Raw genomic sequence first — 24055 nt, forward strand, 5'->3', positions numbered from 1 at the left:
TCAGCACTTCATTTGAGGTCGTAATTCTTTTTTTTTTTTTTTTTTAATTTATTTATTTTTGGCTACGTTGGGTCTCCATCACTGTGCGCGGGCTTTCTCTAGTTGTGACGAGCGGGGTCTACTCTTCGTTGTGGTGCGGTGGCTTCTCTTGTTGCAGAATGCGGGCTCTAGGCGTGTGGGCTTCAGTAGTTGTGGTGTGTGGGCTCAGTAGTTGTGGCTCGCGGGCTCAGTAGTTGTGGCTCGCGGGCTCAGTAGTTGTGGCTCGTGGGCTCTAGAGCGCAGGCTTAGTAGTTGCAGCACACGGGCTTAGTTGCTCTGTGGCACATGGGATCTTCCTGGACCAGGGATCGAACCCGTGTCCCCTGCATTGGCAGGTGGATTCTTAACCACTGCGCCACCAGGGAATTCCCTGAAGTCGTAACTCTTGGGGTGAGACTTCAGATATCAATACAAGGAACAGGTGTCTTGGCTTCAGACTGGAATCCAGAGCTGAGGCAGTAGGGCTAATTAAGTCCACTGTGTCCAGGTGCTGTGAGGCCTGGGAACTTGGCAAGGGGAGAGGTGGCCTGGCATGTAGTGTGTGGCATGGCCTCCGACTCAGGTGGATTTGGGAGAGGAAATGTTCATTGAACATCTTCGTTTAGAGTTTGAAGCTCAGGGTCAGGGCAGGGGGCCAGAGATTTTGAAAATATGAAGTCCATGGAGGGAAAGTAATAGCAAACGGGGTGTCGTGTAGTGAGCAGATTGGGGCCCTGCCTAGCGGGTCCTCCCGCCACCGTCCTTGCCTGTGCACGTCAGGAGGGCGGCCTTCCCTCACTCTGCAGCAGCCGTGGTGTCTGTTCCGTAGCGTTAGAGGCCTTGATGAGCGTGTGTGCGCCTCTAGGGCCACATTGGGCCCTCTGCTTAACGTGCCTCAAGCCCTCAGAGGGACCTTACTTCTGGAGACCGTCGGCTACCACCATTTGTCCAGGGAGAGAGGGGCTTTGGCCACACCAGGTGTGCTCAGGGTCAGCTCTGGGGCCCAGGACCTTTGTATGTTTTTCTTTTTAAGTCGACAGTTTATTCTTAAAAATAAGAAAATGACTCATTCTTGTGGTTATTAAAAATACTGCAGAGTGGGGTGAAAATCTTTGAAACGCGATAGCTGAGAAGATGAAGTTGCAGGAGGCCCTCGTGGACCCAGCAGGCGCCCTGGGCGTGGCTGAGCCAGGCATGTCCTGCCAAGGGTCTGGCCAGCTTGCTGGGGCCTCTGTTAGGGCCCTCACAGAAGCCGAGTTTGGCATTTGAAGTAAGAGATTGTTTTTCCTCATGAGAGAGGAAGACAGTGAGGGTTACATTTCCCGTGGAGGGCAGGGTGTGAGAGCCGAGAAACCCCGTGTGGGCGGTTAGCCTGACCTCTCTCCCACTCTGCAGGTACGTCCTCTACTCGCTGGACCTGTACAACGATAGCGCCCACTATGCCCTCACCAGGTTCAACAAGCAGTTTCTCTATGACGAAATCGAGGCAGAGGTGAGGGCCCAGGCACTTTTAATAGACTTTTAAAATTTTCCTTTTTCCTCTGAGTGTTAGAGGGAACAACCTTTCTTTTTAATACAAGGAGGTTCAAACAATGGAATGAACTTTGAAATAAACATTTTGGGTTGAACCCTTCTATCTGCACTTTTTTCTGTGCATCCACACAGGATGATTGGGGTCTTAAAACATCAGCTGTTGGGGGACATCCTTTTCACGTGACTGCATGGCATGAACACTGCATATCTTGCCTGTTTCTTTCATGAACACAGTCTAGAGCAGGGGCCTTGTACAGAAGAGATGCACTGAACCAACCTCTATTTAATTTCTCTAGTTTTAGCTTTTTACTTTTAATTATAAATAATGCTTTGATGAACTTCCTTGCACGTATCTTTTTAGTTGTATTGGATTATTCTTGAGGACAAATTCCTACAAGTGGAATTATTAAGTCTGTGTACATGCAGCTAAGGAGAAAAATCTTATTTTCTAGCTCAAGATGTAAGAGAATTTAACCTCAGCAGATTACATTATACATCTGGGTCTCCTTCCCCATATCCTCATAAAAACCACAGGAAGTGCTTCTTTGGGGGAGATGTCGTGGGCTCCTGGGTGAGGCAGGGTGGGCTGGGACAGAGACCCGTGGGTCCTGGAGCAACTCCGCTCTGAACACAGGGTGTCCTCATCCCAGTTCCGGGGGGTACGTGCTAGCCTCATTTGCAAGTGAGGATACAGTTTTGAGGGTGAAGTCACAGACTGTGTCCACCCTGCAACTCTGACTGACGTTGGGAGCCCAGAGGAGGCCATGGGCAGCGGCTCTTGGGACATACAGCCTGGAGTCAGGAGCTGCCCCCAGATGCAGTGCACGATAGCCCCTGGGAGCACGTGAAGAACAGAGACTTTCTTATATTCCATTGTATTTAAGAGAATTGGAGCATTTTTCTCCATCAGTAAGTAAGGTTCTGACATAATTTTCAGTGGTGGTGTGGTGGTCACTCCTGGTCCCACTGAAATGGATTTAATCTGCTATTGTTGGACAGTAAAGATGTTTCTGTTTTCTCATAAGAGCCTGTTTTAGTTGCCTTGACAAAGGGTTGGGGTTTTGCGGTTTTGTTTTGTTTTTTAATTCAATCCCCAGAACTTATTTATTTTATAACTGGAAGTTTGTACCTTTTGACCCCCTTCACCCAGTTCTCCCATGCTCCACCTCTGCAGCCACCAATCTGTTCTTGTATTTATGGGTTTGTTTTGGGGTTTTTTTTAGATTCCACATATAAGTGAGATCGTGCAGTATTTGTCTTATTTCACTTAGCATAGCACCCTCAAGGTCCATCTATGTTGTCGAAAATGGCAGGGTTTCCTTCTCTTTTATGGCTGAGTAATATTCCATGTGTGTGTGTGTGTGTGTGTGTGTGTGTGTGTGTGTGTGTGTGTAGATACCTTCTTTATCCATTTAACCATCAGTGGACACAGGTTGTTTCCATGTCTTGGCTGTTGTGCTGCAGGAACCCTGGGGTACAGATATCATTTTGAGTTAGTGTCTCCATTTAAATACCTAGAAGTGGAATTGCTGGATCAAAAAAAAAAATTTTTTTTTTAAGTTCTGTTATTTGATCTTGGTTTAGGGAAGCATTTTTGGGGGGCGGGGGGCGTGCCGTACCACACAGCTTGGGGATCTGAGTTCCCTGATCAGGGATTGAACCCAGGCCCTTGGCAATGAAAGTGCAGAGTCCTTACCACTGGACCACCAGGGAATTCCCTAGGGAAGCAAAATTTAATGCACGCTTTCCTTTTCTTTCCTTTAGGTGAATCTCTGCTTTGACCAATTTGTTTATAAGCTGGCTGACCAGATATTTGCATATTATAAGGTTATGGCAGGAAGGTGAGTATGTGTTTGTAATTTGGGTACAAAATCTTGGGCAACTTGATCTGACATTTCCATTAAAATTCACAGCACGTGAGAAATTGTCCTCTCTTCCGTCCATGCTAGTTTGCTTCTTGACAAACGGTTACGATCAGAATGCAAGAATCAGGGTGCAACAATCCATCTCCCGCCATCTAATCGCTATGAGACGCTGCTCAAGCAGAGGCACGTGCAGGTGAGCCAGGCCTTTCCTGGGCACGGTGAGGCATGGAACCAGCAGTGGAAATAGTGGGGTTTTCTTAGAGCTCCTCAGGTTTTAATAGATGTCAGTATGTATGTGGCTGTGGGACCATCCATGTAAAGAGCTGAGGTTTTAAAGATAAGCAGTTTCTCTTGCATAACCTGACGCACAAGGGAAGGCTGCCCTGCACAGTTCCCAGGAGGCCTGGCCCAAGCACAACTCCTCTCCAGGAGCCCAAAAGACAGAGCTTAAAAGAAAGAAGATGTGGACTCTAGTCAGCTCAGAGTGGTGGGGAGGAACTGCTTCTTGGCCAGCACAGAGAGTAATAATACAGTGCTTGTTTTTTTTTGTTTCTTTAAAAATAACATATATACATCACCAAAAGGAAAATACAGAAAACTGTAGGGAAATCTCATGTAATTCTATCTACAAATAACCACCATTCACATTTTGGGACATTTTCACCAGGGTTTTGCCTGTATTTTTATGTTATTGAAATGATACTGAGGTATGCACATGTTGTTAGGACTCTGCAGTAGAGATGGAGTAGTTTTCTCCTACTCATCCTTGTGACACGTGAGGGTAAGGCACACGCAGGCCGCTCTGTGCTGGGAGGTGGCCCTGAACCCGTTACAAGGGGTACGCTAAGTGCCAGACCCAGGCTCTCCAGAATCTCTGGGGAGGCTTGGGGTTTTCTGTCTGTGATGTAAGTGTAAGTACACTATAAGAGTCCTTTTATAGCTTTGACTTACAGAATTTCAGCTCTAGGAAAGTAGGGTATTTGATCATAGTGTCATCTAAATTTTGTACATTATTTGTCTGTCTTATCTTTTGGAATCAGTTTCCTGGGATAGATCCGTATTCTCTTGCTTATTTGTTTTTTAATGTTCATGCTTTCCACTCTCTGTGCCCAGCTCCTGGGCAGGTCCATAGACCTCAATCGTCTGATTACCCAGCGCGTCTCCACCGCCATGTACAAATCCCTGGAACTGGCAATAGGGCGATTTGAGAGTGAAGACCTGACATCAATAGTTGTAAGTGCTCTCCTTTTTCTCAGACTCAGCAGATTTGGGGGGTTGGAGCTACTTCTACTTTTGTCATTATTGATAAATTGACCTGATGGTAGGTTCATTTTTTGCATAGAACTCAAAAGGTGTGCACTCACTGAGCTGGGCCTACCTGGGCATCTGCTCTTCATATGCACAATTCTAAATTGACTTCAAAGAACAAATAGTTACACCTCACTATGGCAAAAGATATGGCAAAAGAATGAAAGGAGGAACATTTTAAAAATTAAAAGGAAATGAAGACAGACAGAAAGGATTTGAGAGAAGATCATGGAGATGATGGACGGTGAAGATTCAACATACATATCATAGAGGCCCCTGAAGAAAAAAACCAAAGCAATGAGATGCAACAAACATTAAAAATGCTACTTGAGGGCTTCCCTGGTGGTGCAGCGGTTGGGAGTCCGCCTGCTGATGCAGGGGACACGGGTTCGTGCCCCGGTCTGGTAAGATCCCACATGCCGCGGAGCGGCTGGGCCTGTGAGCCATGGCCGCTGAGCCTGCACGTCCGGAGCCTGTGCTCCGCAACGGGAGAGGCCTGCGTACCGCCAAAAAAAAAAAAAAAAAGCTACTTAAAGAAAACTTTGATGAAATAAAAAACAGTATAAATACATATTAGAAGCAAATATTGCATACATGGGAAGACGACCTAAAGTGGCCAACACCAAAGAACACTGTAGTTAACATTGTAGTATTGGACTTTCAAGGAAAAGGAAAAACCCTCTGGGATCTAAGCAGAGTGATCAGGGAAAGAAAATCCAATTGTCCTCAGACCTTTGCCAGCAGGGAAGGAAATGCAACTTAAGGATTTCGTGCCAAATCTATCTTCCAAGAATAATGTCTGCAGGCAAATGGTAATGAGCTTGTGAGAACTTCAGGACGACTGTTGTTCCTAGAGAAGCAGGTGGGGGGCAGGTGTCTGCTGGGCCCACCTCTCTTCCTCAGAATCCAGGCTGTCTGTGGCCACAGAGCCCACAGTGGCTCTTCCTTCAGCCTGGCTTGGGCTGGGGCATGGTGTTTCATTGCCCTTGGTCTTAATGTGATTTGGTTGAGGTTTTGACCACTATAAATAGAATGCAAGCCAGAGACCTTTTTTTCTTTTCCCTAGCTTTTAGTTTTTTTGATCTTTGCTATTGTTTTCTTTGTTTCTATTTCATTTATTTCTGCTCTGATCTTTATGATTTCTTTCCTTCTACTAACTTTGGGTTTTGTTCTTCTTTCTCTAGTTCCTTTAGGTGTGAGATTAGATTGTTTATTTGAGATTTTTCTTGTTTCTTGAGGTAGGGTTGTATTGCTACAAACTTCCCTCTTAGAAATGCTTTTGCTGCATCCCATAGGTTTTGGATCATCGTGTTTTTGTTGTCATTTGTTTCTAGGTATTTTTTGATTTCCTCTTTGACTTCTTCAGTGATCTCTTTGTTATTTAGTAGCATATTGTTTAGCCTCCATGTGTTTGTGTTTTTTATGTTTTTTTTCCGTGTAATTTATTTCTAATCTCATAGTGTTGTGGTTGGAAAAGATGCTTAATATGATTTCAATTTTCTTACATTTACTGAGGCTTGATTTGTGACCCAAGATGTGATCTGTCCTGGAGAATGTTCCATGTGCACTTGAGAAGAAAGTGTAATCTGCTGTTTTTGGATGGAATGTCCCATAAATATCAATTAAATCTATCTGGTCTGTTGTGTCATTTAAAGGTTATGTTTCCTTATTAACTTTATGTCTGGATGATCTGTCCATTGGTGTAAGTGAGGTGTTAAAGTCCCCCACTATTATTGTGTTACTGTCGATTTCCTCTTCTATAGCTGTTAGCATTTGCCTTATGTATTGAGGTGCTCCTCTGTTGGGTGCATAAATATTTATAATTGTTATATCTTCTTCTTGGATTGATCCCTTGATCATTATGTAGTGTCCTTCCTTGTCTCTTGTGACATTCTTTATTTTAAAGTCTATTTTATCTGATTTGAGTATTGCTACTCCAGCTTTCTTTTGGTTTCCATTTGCATGGAATATCTTTTTCCATCCCCTCACTTTCAGTCTGTATGTGTCCCTAGGTCTGAAGTGGGTGTCTTGTAGACAGCATATATATGGGTCTTGTTTTCATATCCATGCAGCCGGTCTGTGTCTTTTGGTTGGAGCACTTAATCCATTCACATTTAAGGCAGTTATCGATATGTATGTTTGTATTACCATTTTCTTAATTGTTTTGGGTTTGTTTTTGTAGGTCCTTTTCTTCTCTTGTGTTTCCCACTTAGAGAAGTTCCTTTAGCATTTGTTGTAGAGCTGGCTTCATGGTACTGAATTCTGTTAGCTTTTGCTTGTCTGTAAAGCTTTTGATTTCTCTGTCAAATCTGAATGAGATCCTTGCTGGGTAGAGTAATCTTGGTTGTAGGTTCTTCCCTTTTATCACTCTAAATATATCGTGCCACTCCCTTCTGGCTTGTAGAGTTTCTGCTGAGAAATCAGCTGTTAACCTTATGGTAGTTTCCTTTTATGCTATTTGTCGTTTTTCCTTTGTTGCTTTTAATAATTTTTCTTTGTCTTTAATTTTTGTCAATTTGATTACTGTGTGTCTCGGCATGTTTTTCTTTGCGTTTATCCTGCCTGGGACTCTCTGCGCTTCTTGGACTTGGGTAGCTATTTCCTTTCCCACATTAGGGAATTTTTCGACTATAATTTCTTCACATATTTTCTCGGTTCCTTTCTCTCTCTCTTCTCCTTCCGGGACCCCTATAATGTGAATATTGGTGCGTTTAATGTTGTCCCAGAGGTCTCTTAGTCTGTCTTCATTTCTTTTCATTCTTTTTTCTTTATTCTGTTCTGCAGCAGTGAATTCCACCATTCTGTCTTCCAGGCCACTTATCCGTTCTTCTGCCTCAGTTATTCTGCTATTGATTCCTTCTAGTGTATTTTTCATTTCAGTTATTGTATTGTTCATCTCTGTTTGTTGGTTCTTTAATTCTTCTTAGGTCTTTGTTAAACATTTCTTGCATCTTCTGGATCTTTGCCTCCATCCTTTTTCTGAGGTCCTGGATCATCTTTACTCTCATTATTCTGAATTCTTTTTCTGGAAGGTTGCCTATCTCCACTTCATTTAGTTGTTTTTCTGGGGTTTTATCTTGTTCCTTCATCTGGTACATAGTCCTCTGCCTTTTCATTTTGTCTGTCTTTCTGTGAATGTGGTTTTTGTTCAACAGGCTGCAGGATTGTAGTTCTTGCTTCTGCTCAGAGACCATTTTAAATTTACTCGTAGTCACATTAGAAAAGGAGAAAGAAATTGGAGGAATTAATTTTAGTAATCTACTTCATTTACCCAATATTTCCAAAAATTAACAATTCAACATATAATCATTATAAGAACTCTATTGACGTGGATATCTTACATTCTTTGTTTTCATGTTCAGTTTCTGAAATCTGTGCATCTCACACATATGGCGCATCTCAGTTTGGACCAGCCACATTCTTGTTGCCATATGGGGCCAGTGGCTGCCTCAGGGGATAGTACAGACCTGGGCAGGTTTATGAACAGTCAGTGTGAGAGCCTGGAAGGCCACCTCTGAACATGCTTGCCAGTTTTGCTGCACAGCAATGCTTTTGAGTAACTTCAGGTGCGTTAGGAAAGCTAATTAAGGCTAACACCTGAGGGCACACTGTGTGCCGTCGGGTGGGGGTGGACACATCCCAGTGTTCTTTGCCCTGTGAGGGGTTTGGAGGCCAGCAGTGGACAGTGGGAGGTAATTGCAGTAGAGAATGGACAGTGGCCATTCGGGGGCAACCATGGAAACGAGGGGCATTTTAAGAGCAGTGGAGAGGACACGAATTTAGGTGTGAGAAGTAAGCTTGTGTCACCTGCCAGACCGCCACCACGTGCGTTCTTGGCCTAGCTCACTGGCCCCCCCTCAGTGCAGCCCCTCGCCGTCCACGTCCTCCTCTGCCCGCTCCCGGCCCACCACCATGGCGCTACCCACGTAGAGGATGGAGGCCGCCATGCCAGGCCCAGCTCTGTCCTCACGCCCCTGTCTTTGTGGTCCCACAGGAGCTGGATGGCCTCTTGGAGATCAACCGCATGACCCACAGGCTGCTGAGCAGGTACCTGACTCTGGACAGCTTTGATGCCATGTTCCGGGAGGCCAACCACAATGTGTCAGCGCCCTACGGGAGAATCACCCTCCACGTCTTCTGGGAGCTCAACTACGACTTCCTGCCCAACTACTGCTACAATGGCTCTACCAACCGGTGAGCATGCTACCTCACAGATGGCTCTGGATGCCCCTTCCAATGGGCATCGAAACAGGATGGTCTCAGGGCCCATCTTTTCCCATGTCCAGGATACTCAGGCCCTCCTGGTCTCCTCCATTTGCAAGTGCAGCCCTGGGCCAGCCCTTGGGTGTATGGTCATGGCTTTCATGTGCAGACCAAGTGTGGGGCCAGGGTTCCTATCCAGGGCACTCCCTTGGGGCTCAGGGCCAAATCTGGTACATGTGGACAGCAGCTGCTGGGTCTGTACCACCTCCATACTTTTAATGTCTACTGACGTTGGAATGTGCTGGGTGACTCTACTTTTCATGCTTCCATTCTGGGATGTCGGGCCATGTGAGGGTCTGCCAGTTAGCCGCCCTCCACGCACCTACCATTTTACTATGTTGAACAACACAAAGTGGCCCGCTGGAAGGGTGGCATGGCTGCTGGCTTCAGGGTTATGTGGTGCAGTCTTGTGGTACAGCCAAGGTCCTGGGATGGCTCTGTGTCACCTCCACACTCTGGCAACTGCCTGCCTGAGGCCTGTCCTCTCTGCGCTGAGCTTCACTCCTGCTGTGTCAGCACATGCCAGAGAGGAAATGTGTGTGTGTGCTTGTGAGTGTGAGAAATGGGGGTATGAGTGAGGGTGTGTGTGAGAGACCGTGTGTATGTGAGTGTTATGACCACTTTTTATTTTTATTTCTTATAAATGTATTTATTTATTTTTGGCCGTGTTGGATCTTTGTTGCTGTGCACGGGCTTTCTCTAGTTGTGGTGGCTTCTCTTGTTGCAGAGCACAGGCTCTAGGCACGCAGGCTTCAGTAGTTGTGGCTCGTGGGCTCTAGAGCACAGGCTCAGTAGTTGTGGTGCACAGCTTTAGTTGCTCCACAGCATGTGGGATCTTCCTGGACCAGGGATCAAACCTGTGTCCGCTGCATTGGCAGGCGGATTCTTAACCACTGTGCCACCAGGGAAGTCCTATGACCACCTTTTAAAGGTAAATGTCTTTTGCTTTTCCTTTGCTTCACTACTGCATCTGAACATCCTACCATGTGTTGGCTTGATCACTACTGTCTTTCAGGCCTAGAGTTTTGTGTCTTGATCCAGGGGTGCTGAGCTTCGACCCCGAGGGCAGAAGGGAGGCCCTCCTGTGGCCTGATCATACCTGCTATTGCCATAGTCTCTTTGGGACCCCAGGGTTGGTTTCCTCGTGGGAAATACAGGCCTGTTGCTGGTACATGGAGGTGTGCCATTAGGCCCATCAGCCCAGCCCCATGCAGCAGCAGAGGGCACATGGCCATGGCCACAAGAACCACAGGTGAAGGAGCCCTGGTTGCCCTTCTTGGGTCAGGGGGCCCTGGGCCTGGCTGGGCACAATCCACCGGAACCAAACTTTAGAGACTACTCATCCCTGTAAACTCCCTTCTAAGTGCCCAGGTTCTTGAAACAGGTATTTTTCAAGTTGTTTTAGAGTTGGAATTAACTGAAAAAATATTTTTATTGCATAAGTAATGCATCATAATTGTAGAAAAGCTAGAAATCGTGTGTATGTGTGTGTATATATATATATATGGAATAGGTACATGGGGAAAATAATTAAATCCCTAGAGATTTCCCTTATAAAATGTCTATCTTCTAGAGTTTTTGCCATACGGTCAAATATACATGTGTATTTTTTGTTTTGCAGAAATGGATGTTGTTAGGCATACTGTTAAGTGCACATTCTTTTTTCACATCTTATGTCATGATGAGGGGCATTCTGTGTGTACATACGTGCTTGTCGTGTTTCTGAAAACCTAAGTCATGGCCAACGTTTGCAAGATTTTCTGTGCTTTGGTCGGTCCGTTTAGAACTTTTGGAATTAATTGCTGTTATGTCCCTTAAATCATTTTGCCTAGTGCTTAGAACTGGCGTCTCTAAAGGTGAAATGCAGCCGAACCCCATTATTGGCAAGTTGAGAAAATATGTTCCGGGGGCGGGGGGCATTGGGCAGGGCTGTGGAGGTGGTAGACTCAGGCAACATGAGGAGTCGTGATTTTCTTGTGTTATTTTAGGTTGCATTTTTGATTATCTAGCATTTTGTCGCCCTTTAAGGGATTCTCAGAAATCTTGCAAAAGGAACAGTTGAAGATGCTCCCTGGGCCCACTTTGTGCCAGCTGCACTGCATGTTTTCAGCATCTGCCTGTTCTGGTCATCTTGGTGACAGCCCGGTGGGTCGAGGGCTCAAAAACAACAGGAGCCCCGTGGAAGGACTGCAAGGGGTGGGTGGGAGGGAGCTGAAATCTACATGGTGATGAAAACTCGGCATGTGCTGTAAACCTTTCTGTTGAATCACTATGTTTTCTGAAAGATGCTCCAGGCATGATGAGTCGTGAGTGTGCAGTTAGGGAAAGAGGTCTATTTCGAGGCCCTGCCTGCCCAGCTGGGCTCACGTGGGTGCCCTTCCCTGATCGGGGCCGATGCTAGGGAACAACCCGCCATCCTAGGCTACCTGTCCTACTGGCAGCAGGAGTCTTGTCAGAGACGAGGTTGCCAGGACTCAGGTCAGGAAGTTGGTGCCGTGTGGCCCAGCAACCTTAGCAGGAGTGGAACACCTCCAGGCCGTGTCACTTGCATGGCCTGACAGACACTATGGCATCAGGTGTATAAACTGATGAGAGGCACCTCTGCCCTGGGTCCCCTTAGCCTGTCCAGCACGAGGTCCACCCTGAAGGGCAGCAAGCAGATGGCTGCCCTCGCCTGATAGTGCGTGCTCCCCACTGCCCACACGGCGCTGGTAGGTGGCTTTGCCTCCAACGGGCTGTGCGATTGATTGCACGGGAACCCAGTTTCCCATGCATTGGAGCTGTGACCTCGGGCACGTGTGCTGGCAGGGGCCAGCGTGAAGTGACCTCAGTCTCCTTGGGCCCAGAAACCTGAGGTGCAATTCAGAGGGAGCCCTGGCTGCACGAGATGCAGTCTTCACCAGAGCAGCAGCGCTGGAGGCCTCCACCTCTTGATAGCATTGGCAAAAGCCATTGCTCCTGTATTTTTAACAGGTCTTTCAGTGGAACCCTTAGAGCTTCATTATCTGGAAAAGACATTTTAAAGTAGCGTTTCGTATGTCCACGTTGGATGTGGAAACCTGAGAAGACAGACAAAATTATGCCACCCACTATCTTAATTCCATGCCTGAGGGTTTTCTGAGAGCTGCTTGCGGGGAAACCAGAACTCCGTTTGTTGCTTGGCGTATCTACTTATTTTGCTGCTTATTTCCGATTAATGATTTATGCCTGGTGACTCTGGGAAGTCGCATGGGGTGGCCTGTGACTTAAATTTAACCTGTACAGCTACTAATTGTGACAGCGCGAAAGCCCTCGAAGTAAGCCAGCAGTTGGGATCAGAGTCGGGCCTCTTTGGCAGGAAGACCACTGAGGAGGGTATGTGCTCAGTGCAATGTACCACAAGGTTTCCCCATCACTGGCCATCCGTCCCTTGGTTAGGGTGGTGGCTGCCAAGTTTCTCCACTGGCGTGTTTCCATTTTTCTGTTTGAAATTTATAAGTAATATATAGGGAGATAATCTGAGACTTTAAAAACGGTTCCTTGGGGCTTCCCTGGTGGCGCAGTGGTTGGGGGCCTGCCTGCCGATGCAGGGGACACGGGTTCGTGCCCCGGTCCGGGAGGATCCCACATGCCACGGAGCAGCTGGGTCCGTGAGCCATGGCTGCTGAGCCTGCGCGTCCGGAGCCTGTGCTCCGCAATGGGAGAGGCCACAACAGTGAGAGGCCCGTGTACCGCAAAAAAAAAAAAAAAAAAAAGGATAACGACAGAACCCAGCCACTCAGCAACGTGATGTTTCCATGTAAATGTGATCGGCTCCACAGGCCGCTGTCCTCTCCTCAGATGCAAACATTTGTTTCATGCACAAGTGGTGTTTTGACAGTTACATCCTTTTTTATTTATTAAAGTGCAATATGTGTTAATCAAGTTTTTTGAATTTAATAATTAGCAAATCCATGAATTTTATCATGCTTCTTTGTAAAAAGTTTTATATGTTTAAATGAACGCTTCTGATTTGAAAGCGTGAGTCGATTTTGACATTTCTGCTTTAAGATCCAAGCATTTGAGTTTTAGTTGCTCTTAATCTGTTATGAAGCCACAGTCTCGTGGCTCTGCAAGTGTGTTTACGGACTCATCTTCTGTCAGTTTGTACCCAGTGACCTGAGTGACCACATCACTGTCCGAATCTGCCTTCCCACTCCTGTCCCTGCCATCATTGCTGTGTCCAGAGGCCCAGCAAGGCCCAAGTGCCTGCATCACCTCTTTTCAAAAGACTGAATGAAATGGTCCTAGTGCCGAGTTTGGAGACTCTTTTTAATGTGCTAGAAGGGCCTCCGGTGTCCTCACTCTGTTCCTGAACTTCGGATACATTTATCATACTTCAGAGTATTTATAGCTCATTCCTACTATGGGTTTTGATTTCCCAGAATTTTCCTGTGTGATGATTAATTGGGAGGAAGATTTAATTGATGAGTAATGGAAAAGTTCTGAATTTTAAAGAACTACCATTAAATTTTTGGTTTTCTTTCTTTTTTTTTAACCTTTCTTGTTTAGATTTGTTCGGACAGTATTACCATTTTCTCAAGAATTTCAAAGAGATAAACAGCCAAATGCACAACCCCAGTATCTGCATGGATCAAAGGTAGGTTCTTCTGTGTTTGTATTACCATTTTTAAGTTCATAGCGAAGCGTATTTTGAAGTTTAATTTGAATCAGTGTAGTTTCAATAATTTGAATGTATCGTGCCACATATAAAATGTTATTGTTTCCTTCAGTTAGCACCCTTCTGAAAAGTAATGTAGTGCTGGGACAGCTTCTGGCCATGTGGTGGGTGTCAGCTGTGAGACTGTTGGAAGATTTAAAGGTGTAAAAATATCAAGCCAGAAAAGTTTGCGGAAGAGGCTTGTGGGTGGGGGCCACATCTGTGATGGAGGGGCAGGGTGGCCTGTCCAGCTGTGACACCTTAAAGGGAGGAGCTGAGGTGGGAAGGGGCATGCGGAAAACAGCTGACATCCGGGAACCACAGGACACCCACCATCCCATGAGATGAGGCAGGTTTCCCGGCTGACATGGCTGGATGTGCAGCAGCAAGGGCATTGCTAAAGGTTAGTGTTGTCAGTATTTAAAGTACTCTTACAATTTAATAAGAAAAAGACAAGCGGGGGCTTCCCTGGTGGCGCAGTGGTTGAGAGTCCGCCTGCCGATGCAGGGGACACAGGTTCGTGCCCCACATGTTCGGGCCCCGCGGAGTGGCTGGGCCCGTGAGCCATGGCCGCTGAGCCTGCGTGTCCAGAGCCTGTGCTCCTCGACGGGAGAGGCCACAACAGTGAGAGGCCTGCGTACCACAAAAAAAAAAAAAAAAAAAAAAGGACAAGCATTCTGTGCTAAAAAGGAGGCAGGTGCATCTGCATCTGCAAAGTAGGTGCCCATCTCGGGGAAAAAAAGATTAGATTGTTCTTTTTAAAGCGACCAGCTGTGACTGAACTTAAACTTATGGATTTCAGCCTCTTTGAGAAATTGTTCATGTCATTTTTATTCTTAAAACCTAAACCAGTATTTTTTTGTTAGATCATTTGGACTCCTAACAGAAGTCTAACAAAAGTTTGCGTGAGAAACACTGATGCTGACTGTTCATCTCATATGATACTTTTTTGAGGATCAAAGAAAGGCAGAATGCCAGAACGTTGTGCTGTCAGAGTTGAGCCACCCTGTTCCTTGTGAGCATTCCGACGTGTCAGCTGCACTTCAGTGTGCTGCTGTGCGGTTAGGGTGTTCGTACCTATGAGAGTATGGAATACACAGGAATCCAATTCAAAAATCCAATCCATTCTTTTGTTAGGAGTGACGAGTGAGGGCCAGTGTCTTATGGTAATAAAATCGACTTAGATGAGTGCCCATTTGTGGCGTTACCCTGTTGGTTCCTGGTATCACCATTCCGAGTGAACACTCTCTTGAGTACATCACTGATGTTCTCTTTCCTATAAGATAAGTAAGGTTGTCCCTACTTCACAGTTGAAGATGCACAGTGTTGAGGGCATTAGAGAACCCAGGGCACATGACTAGTGAGTCTGGAGCCCTCGTCCACTGGTTTCCGGGCGAGGCCCCAGTCTCTGCATCAGGCGTGGTCAGCAGTGTTTCTTGACTTGAGCTGTGAGGCTCCCCTCGTCTGAGTCTGCGTGTTTTATAGTGTAGGATTTGTAATTTTGCCCTCTCCAGAGGTAGTTCCTCCTCCCCTTCCTCTGAGTAGGTATGTTGCTCCAGTTGTGTTGTCCCTGGGATGTGCCATCTTTGGGGTGAGTGAGGTCTCCAGGAAGCCAGACACTCATCGGGGGGCCGGGGACTTAGGTGTCATTGAGCCCCAGGCCCCGAGCAAGTGAGGGTGGCTTTGGGAGTGAATTTTCCCACTTGTAACATGAGGCCATTTAATTTTACTAATGATTTTCATGTTTTTCAAGCATTAGAACTTATTATCAAGCAAAAACCTCACCCAGAATCCCAGCTTTTTTTTTTTGGGGGGGGGCTATGTTGGGTCTTTGTTGCTGCGTGCAGGCTTTCTCTAGTTACAGTGAGCGGGGGCTACTCTTTGTTGTGGTGCGTGGGCTTCTCATTGTGGTGGCTTCTCTTGTTGCAGAGCATGGGCTCTAGGCACATGGGCTTCAGTAGTTGTGGCTTGCGGGCTCTAGAGTGCAGGCTCAGTAGTTGTGGTGCATGGGCTTAGTTGCTTCGCAGCATGTGGGATCTTCCTGGACCAGGGATCAAACCCGTGGGCAGGCAGATTCTTAACCACTGTGCCACCAGTGAAGTCCCAGAATCCCAGCATTTAAAGCACAGTTTAGGGACACTGCTTTGGGAAAGCAAGTGTTCTCTTGCTACAAGTAATAAGCCCTTCCTTCTCTGGATTAAAAAATAATCATAAAGCACAGTTGGTGCTTTGAGGAGGGATGGCAGGGGGCAGGTTGTGTCTGAGCCCACAATCAAGATATGGTCTTTCCAAGTCTGATAGGGTTGTAGGGATGAATGTGAGACAGGCATTTGGCAGTGTTTCCACCTTGGTGAATCTTGCATTTGATCATTGGTTTGGACTCAGACTTTCTGTGTTGATGGTCCCAGGACCACCTGCACATTTGGTGATTCTCCAGAAGGATTCATTCATTCACAGCTGCAGTTTATTACAGCTAAAGGACACAAAGCAGGATCAGCAAGGGGGAAAGATGCATCTGGTGGTTATGGAAGCAGGTGCGGGCTTCCAGTGGTCCCTCATGGGGGTCGCATGGGACGTACAGGGTGATCCTGCCCAGGAAAGAGAAGCTCACAGGAACACCTGGGTCCAGGGCTAGGGGCATAGACACAGCCACAAGTTACTGCAACCTCAGAATCCCCAGAAGGAAAGGAGGGGCTTGCCATAAATTACTATTTGTACAAACAACCTAGACAAGCTCGTACAGCATGGTTAAGTGTCCCAAGTGTAGAAAACAACTGTATCAATCAGCAACATAGGCAACATTTCAAGGGCTGAGTTCCCAGGAATTGCAAGCAGGCCTCCTGAGGATATTCATTCAGAGCTGAGCAACTAGACTTCTGCCAGTTCTTCAGAATCCTTGCTGTCCTGATGTGGTTCTCTGTGTACATAGAGGAAATATTTAAGACAATTATAAAAGGGGAAGGGGGAAGGTTATAGGGACCTAAAAGCAGGTGAGAGTGGTACATTTCACTCAAAGTAGTAACATGTTGATAACAGTAGGTTGTGATAACTTACATAACGTATAATGTAAGACTGGGAACATCACTGAAAGGCCTGTGCAAAGAGATACTTTCAAAAATACCACAGTTAAATCACAACAGAATTCTAAAAAATGTTTAAATGACCCACAGGAAGACAGGAAGAATGAAACAGAGACTAACTTAAAAATCATAATTACACTACATGTAAATGTATTAAATGTAAGTGGTCTAAAGACAGTTAAAAAGGCAGAGGGATTGACAGAGTGGATTAAAAAATATGACTGTATAAGAAACTCACTTCAAGTCGATGATGTATGTAGGTTAAATGTAAAAGGATGGAAAAAGATGTATCCACAAACAATCAGAAGAAAGCAGAGTGACTGAGTATAGGATAAAGCAGATTTCAGAGCAAAGAATATTACCAGGGACAAAGAGGGAGGGACATTACATAATGATAAAAAAGTCAAGCCACCAAGAAAATACAGCAATCCTAAATGTTTATGCACCCAACAACAGAGTTTCAAAATACTTGAAGCAAAAACTGACATAAGTGAAAGGAGAAATGAGCAACTCCACAGTTGTAGTTGGGGAAGTCAACATTCCTTTCACTTGGTAATCGAAAGAATAAGTACACAGAAAATCAGCAACAAAAAAGAATGAACGCCATCAACCAATAGGATGTTACTGACATGTGTAGAACACTTCGTCCAACAACAGAGGAACATACATTCTTTTCAAGTACCCATGGATCATTCTCCAAGATAGATCATACCCTGGGCCATAAAACAACATCAACAAAATTCAAAGAACTGATACATTATAGAGTGTGTTATCTGACCACAGTGATCTCAAGCTAGAAATCAGTAACAAAGAGATAAGAAAATCAGAAATTAACACATTTCAAATGATCCTTAGGGCAAGGGGAAGTCTCAAGGGAAAGTTTTTAAAAAGACATTGACCTAAATGAAATGTAAACATATCAAAATTTACGGGGTGTAGCTAAAGAAGTGCTGAGAGGGAAACACGTAGCACTGAATGCTTACATTGGGAGTCTCCCTGATAGGTGTGCAGACGTCTGTGTCCTTAGACAAGCTTGGAGGTCCCGTCTGACAAGAAACCACCCTGACTACCTTTCTCGCCTGCCCCCCCTGCAGGGGCTGCTGTCCCCCACTCCCTGCATACCCCACTGCCTCATCAGAGTCTATCCTTGGTGTCTCCCTCAGGAGACTGGGAGTAGTAACATGGGGGCAGCAGTGAGGCCCTGAGATACATTCACTTCTCATTCCAGAACCTCAGAATGTCTTCTGTAGGACTGGCAGTTTAATAAATGTTGAAGAACCAAGTGGTTTTGTATTCTTCCTTCTGTTTTAGCAAGCTTGGTTTTTATGTCTTCAAGTTGGAAACATAGATTATACCAATAAAGGGCAGTCCAACAGGTTCTCTGGATGCCTCCACCTGAGGGCACTGTGTGCTAATGCACTTTACGTATGGATTCTTCATCTTCACCTGTGCGTGGGGCTACGTTGAAAACCCTGGCAACTTCCCTCAAGCGCTGGCCTTCTCTGTCCCCAGGCTTTGAACCTGGCCTACTCAAGCATCTACGGCAGCTACCGGAACTTTGTGGGGCCTCCACACTTCCAGGTCATCTGCCGGCTGCTCGGCTACCAGGGCATCGCAGTGGTCATGGAAGAGCTGCTGAAGGTGGTCAAGAGCCTGGTATGTTTCCCTCGGTGGGCTTCCTTCCCCGGGCGGGGGGGGGTGGTGGTGGGAAGGATTCTGCACACAATTCCCGTGTGGGGAGGGGCTTTCCATTCCATCTCTCACATCAGTCTCCACGCGTGAGATTTCCCCTCCAGCCAAAGTCCCGGGTTGTTACTGTGCATTTGACTAACAGACTCCTTTTCAGAAGTGCCCGTCACACCCACAGCCTGCGTGGTGGTGTGGCTGGTGGCTGACACAGCCCATCTCTCACAGCTGCAAGGCACAATTCTACAGTACGTGAAGACGCTGATGGAGGTGATGCCCAAGGTCTGCCGGCTGCCGCGGCACGAGTACGGCTCCCCTGGTGAGCACAGCGTCTCCCTGGGGTGCACAGGGAGGGACAGTGTCAGCCATAGGCCCCAGTAAGGGAAATCAAGTCAGAAATTACTGATAAGGATCAGATCTGCCTTCCCCGGGTGGGAGGAGGTGGGGAGCCCAACCAGAGCCTGATTGTTTCCAGCAGAAAAAACCAGCCAGCCTTTCAACCAGGAGCACGTGTGCAGGAGGGTGTGTAGGAGTTGCCGTTTGGGGTGGGAATGCTGGGTGGGGAGTGAGGGCTGTGAACCCTGCGCACCTTGGCTCTCCTACAACACCAGGATCTTGAAGATCGCTGACCAGGGAGGGGCAGGGAGCTCCACTGCCAGGTCCAACTGCCCAGAGGCCTCAGAGGCAGCCCCATGCAGGGGTGCTGCTTCCCCTTACAGCGCAGCCCGTCTGTCTTTCTGCCTGGCAGCCTCCCTCTAATTGAGAGCCTGTCTCATTGGCTGGCTGACCGTAGGGCCCTCGGGCAGATGTGCCCTTTGGGGTACCAGACAGACCTGCATGGCCTGACCAGAGCGGATTTGGGGCTCTCCATGTGAACAGCCTTCGTGACCTCAGAAAGCATCGTTCGTGATAAAATTGGACTACAGGAACCCTTATCTCGTAACAAAACTGCCTTTTGTCTCATATTCGTTACTACTTTCTTAAAAGCTGGGCAGCTATCTTACCAAGTGACTTGGGCCCACACGTGGGTCACCCATGAGAGACTGTTCTGATGGGTAGTCGGCTGGTGTAGCTGAGCCCCCAGAGGTGGCTGGCACCGCCCAGGGCTATTGGTGTTTAAGGAGACAGTGAGATGACCCATTTGGCCCCTGGGAAGGGACCTAACCGTTGGTCTGGCCTGGCTTCGGAGGATCTCAGAAAACAGATGAGTAACATTGGGATAATAAAACTGTTGCTCAGATCCTGACTAGAGCCGGATATTTTAAAGGTGGATATTTTAAATGTCAAAGACAAGCCATTTAGGCCAAATCCAAAGCTGGTCTGGGGCAGAGCTGTGGACTTCAGGGCTGCTCTCTGAACGTCCTCGCCCAGCTGCCCTGGCACCACCGTGTGGATAGTGCCATGCTGCTGGGAGCACCCCTGCTCTCTCGTGCCCGTTTTGGGGTGGACCGCAGAGAGGAAAGGATGGCCTCTCAGGCAGGCAAGGCTGTGGGGTCCGTGCCGAACGGCATTCAGGGCCTGACCTCTCGGAATGAGGGGTTTGAAGTCATTTAAGTTTCTGAGTTTGTTCTCCTCAGGGTTGTTGAGGCTGTTCTAGGTCTTCTGTGAGACTATAAATTCTGGAGTCAGCTTGGGGATTTTTGACTGTATCAGCATTGAATGGATAGATTGAGTTCTTTCCAGACTTTATGCCTTGTGCCTTTTCCGGCCTTATTACAACATCCACGGCCTCCAGGACAGTGGTGAAATGTGTGTCTTGCTCTGGAGCTCTGGGAGAAGGTGTGCAGATTCACCACTGAGTGTGACACTAGCTAGCTGCAGGGTTTTTGTAGACGTCCTTTATCAGGCTAAATACGTTCCCTTCTGTGCCTGTGAAGGGATATTGAATTTTACCAAATACCTTTTCTACCTCTGCTGGAGATGACAGTGTGGTCTTTCTCATTTACTGCGACGTGATGCCTCCTCTGAAGATACAGGCAGACCTTGGAGATATTGCAGGTTTGGTTCCAGATAACCGCAGTCAAGTGAATATTGCCATAAAGCAAGCCACATGAACTTTTTTAATTTCCTGGTGCATATAAAGTTATGTTTACGCTGTACTGTAGTCTATTAAGTGTGCAATGACACCATGCCTTATGAAACATACATATCTTAATTAAAAACACTTCATTGCTAAAAAATGCTAACCATCGTCTGAGCCTTTAGCAAGTTGTGATCTTTTTGCAATAGTAACATCAAAGATCACTGATTCCAGATCACTGTAACAACTACAATAATAATGAAAAAGTTCAAATATTTCAAGAATTACCAAAATGTGACACAGAGACATGAAGTGAGGAGACGCTGTTGGGAAAACGGCACCTATAGACTTGCTTGATGCAGGGCTGCCACAGATCTCCAATTTGTAAAAAACAGTATCTGCGAAGCACAGTAAAACAAGCCATGCCTGGACAGGGTTGACAGAGAAAGAGGCTTTGGAGCTGAGGCCCGGCACTCAGGTGGTGGACAAACCACTAGTGCAGGGAAGGTGCTGGGGTCAGGAGACGTGCGGCCATGTCCCTGTGGGCACGATGGCAGTGGGAGAATGCTCAGTGCTCCCGGCCGTGAACCCCAGGCTGCTCCCTGTGGGGCTCCCTCCCCTCCAGCCACCCCCAGCCCCACACTCATTCTATGCCACCACAGGCATCCTGGAGTTCTTCCACCACCAGTTAAAGGACATTGTTGAGTATGCAGAGCTGAAGACGGTGTGCTTCCAGAACCTACGGGAGGTAGGCAACGCCATCCTCTTCTGCCTGCTCATAGAGCAGAGCCTGGTGAGTGCCCCGCCCCGCGTCCCGCCAAGCCCCCCTCCCCACGGGTGATAGATCAGGCCGAGCTTTAGACGCTTGATTCGGTGGGGTTATTTAGTGGCGGAAGGGGAGCAAGTATCGTAAAGCACCGATCTTTTCTCATGACTGTTTAGACTTTAATGTGAATTTGTTCTCTACAACTGGAAAACAGAAATGCAATGCAGTTCATCATTTAAGAATGTTTTATTATATAGTATTTGCTGCATCTAAATTAACATATGTGATATACACATAAGGTAAAAGCACTGCTGCCCAGGGGAACTGTATATGATGGGAAGTTCCACAGCTGAGGCTGTGGAGCCCTCAAAGCGTGGCTCCGTGTGAAGAACTGATTTTTAAATTTTGCTGAATTTTGTTTTACATTTAAATAGTTGCATGTGCCCCATGCCTACTGCAGTGGACAGCATAATAAAGCAAACACCAGGAGCCCACCACCACTAGGAAAGCACACATGGGACACCCACTTTCTCCACTGATTGCCTCCTGGTGGTGTCATTTAGCCTCTCCCTCTGTCCCCTGCAGACCATGTCACCTGACAGTTCTGCACTGAGAGCCTTCGTGAGTGTAGCACGGACTCTTGGTGGCCTCACTCTGCCTTTCCCTCAGGACTAGAGAGCCGGCTGTCTTCCCTGGTGCTGGCCTCTTCCCGTCCTGTTAAATGCTCCGTTTGTATCTTTTGTCCATTTTACTACAATTTGTGTATCTTCTGTATGTTACACTTAAATGCAAATACCTCCCCCTGTTTTTGGCTTGTCTTTCCACTCTAACAGTGGTGATGTTTGGTAAACTGATACTCTTAATTTGAATGTAGTCTCTTTTTTTTTTTCCCCTAATGGTTAGCACTTTTTGTATCTCTTCAAAGAAGTCCTTTCCTACCTAGGGGTCATAAAAATATTCTTTCATATTTTCTTCTAAAGGTTTTAGGTGTTGCTTCTCTTTAGTTTATAATCCTTCTGGAGTTGGTTTTTGTGTGTAGTGAGATGTGGATGAGGTTCTTTTTTCCTCTGTGGGGTAACCAGTTGTCCCTCCTCCAGTGGCCGAAGGAAGACTCCTTTCTTTGCTGGTCAGCAGTGTCACTCTGTCATCCTTCAGCTTTTTGTGAATGTGCTGGTCTGTTTCTTGGCTTTCTTCCTCATCCCACCGGTCTGTGTGTCTGTCCGTGGCTTCTAAAACGTCTTACTCATGGCAGCTGTAACTTAAGTCTTGACACCTGACAGGATGTGCTCCTAACCTTTTTCTTCTTCAAGCACATGCTCCCTCTTTGTGGATTTTTGCTCTGCTCTGAAAGTATTAGAATCGGCTTGCCAAATGCATTGAAAAAGCATATTGGCATTTGGATGGGAATTGTTTTGCATTTCTGGCTCCGTCTGGGGAGCTCCTCTGTTACTTCTTAAAGCAGTCTCTTGTCTCCGGGGCCCTGGCAGCTTGGCAGAGGCAAGGTCGTGTTTTGCAGTGACCGGGGCTGGGGTGCCCGTACACTGTGCAGGGCGTGGCAGTCAGACTGCCAGGCCTGTAGGGGCTGAGCCACTGGACTGGCCCTCTTACACCCAGGTACACAAAAAAGAAAATATGTTGGCTCTCATGTCAGGGAGCCCAAGGTTGGGTACAGGGTACAGCCTCCGGTCAGGACCCGCATCTTCTGGCTTCCCCTCTGCTACTCTGCTCCCTGGAGACCCTTTCCATGTGGTGCCAGAGATGGGCAACTCCCAGCCCCTCACTGTCCCACTAGCTGTGACTCAGCCCAGCCCACCTCCCCTGCAGCAGGAATGGTGGTGCAGGGCCGGCGGGTGGCTCCCTGAAGAGCTGGTGTCCAGGGCAGCCTCACTCCAGGAACAGCTGAGAGAGAACTGAATCTTTATCTTTCACATGTATTTCCATGTGAATTTTTAACAAACAGATAAGTTAGGGAAAATTCCTTTAAATAGTAATCACTCATCATGAATTTTAAAGATTTAATATAGGAAAATTCCCTTCATGAGTGACTTTTCCTGAAACACACACATAAAGGGAACACTTCGACATTTGTTGGCTTCTGGAAGGAGTGTGATCCTGTGTTAGAAACTTAGGGAAAGAGAAATCTGGAACTGATGTGATCCTTCCCTGCCCAGACCCTTCAGTAATTCCTATTGTCTATACCTGGACACCAGTGCAGCCCTTCTGAGGCGCCCAGCACTCTCAAAGCACCACACCCCCGCCCTTCCCAGGCGTCCAGCACTCTGGATGGCCCCCTGCAGTTCTGGGGGACCAACCTCAGCAGTGGCTGGACCTTCCAGGTCTCAGGAGCCAGGTGAGTGCTGGGCCTTGGCACCCAGGTGACACAGATCCCCAGTGTCTCTTCCCTTCTGAGACCAGGGCCTGGGTCTCAAGTTTACACCCTGTACTGGGCTCCCTTGAGTGACAAGCACAGTGCTGGGCATCTAGGAAAGACAGTAAGTCAGTTGATCTTAAAGCAAACTTTGGCTTATGAGTGGACGGATGTTTCTGAAACAATAAATAAAAAGGTCATCTACAACTCAGTTGAGTGCCATTTTCTTTTCACTGCAGATTCCATGGCCCATGAGTGGCCCCTGGACACGGTGGCTCTACCTGCAGGAATCTCTGTCCCCACCCCCTCCTGCCCTCTGTGCACTGTCACCCTTTGCTTCCTCCTTCCCCCCTCACCTGTCAGTGCACCTTATGGCAGTGGCAAGAAGCCGCACTCCTGTGTTGGGCAAATCTGCTCCCAGGCCCTGCCCCAGACTGGAATTTTGTGGTCTTGCGTTTGTCCTTTGGGAA

The 24055-nt window shown here is 47.1% G+C and overlaps 1 protein-coding gene across 2 annotated transcripts in view; it reads left to right on the plus strand.

Annotated features, from left to right (window-relative positions):
• CYFIP1 (cytoplasmic FMR1 interacting protein 1) overlaps nucleotides 1-24055 on the plus strand; it is a 94064-nt gene that overhangs the window by 62245 nt on the left and 7764 nt on the right. For both annotated transcript variants that reach the window (XM_027082449.1, XM_027082450.1), the window contains exons 18-26: nucleotides 1414-1510; nucleotides 3316-3392; nucleotides 3501-3609; nucleotides 4530-4649; nucleotides 8719-8918; nucleotides 13518-13605; nucleotides 18258-18401; nucleotides 18660-18750; nucleotides 21114-21244. In XM_027082449.1, the coding sequence (XP_026938250.1) occupies nucleotides 1414-1510; nucleotides 3316-3392; nucleotides 3501-3609; nucleotides 4530-4649; nucleotides 8719-8918; nucleotides 13518-13605; nucleotides 18258-18401; nucleotides 18660-18750; nucleotides 21114-21244 (1057 nt within the window). The remainder of the gene's footprint in view (nucleotides 1-1413; nucleotides 1511-3315; nucleotides 3393-3500; nucleotides 3610-4529; nucleotides 4650-8718; nucleotides 8919-13517; nucleotides 13606-18257; nucleotides 18402-18659; nucleotides 18751-21113; nucleotides 21245-24055) is intronic.

Source organism: Aethalodelphis obliquidens, unplaced genomic scaffold (assembly GCF_003676395.1).
Source record: "Aethalodelphis obliquidens isolate GAN/ISIS:26980383/991018 unplaced genomic scaffold, ASM367639v1 scaffold47, whole genome shotgun sequence".
In the NCBI taxonomy this organism is placed as follows: domain Eukaryota; kingdom Metazoa; phylum Chordata; class Mammalia; order Artiodactyla; family Delphinidae; genus Aethalodelphis; species Aethalodelphis obliquidens.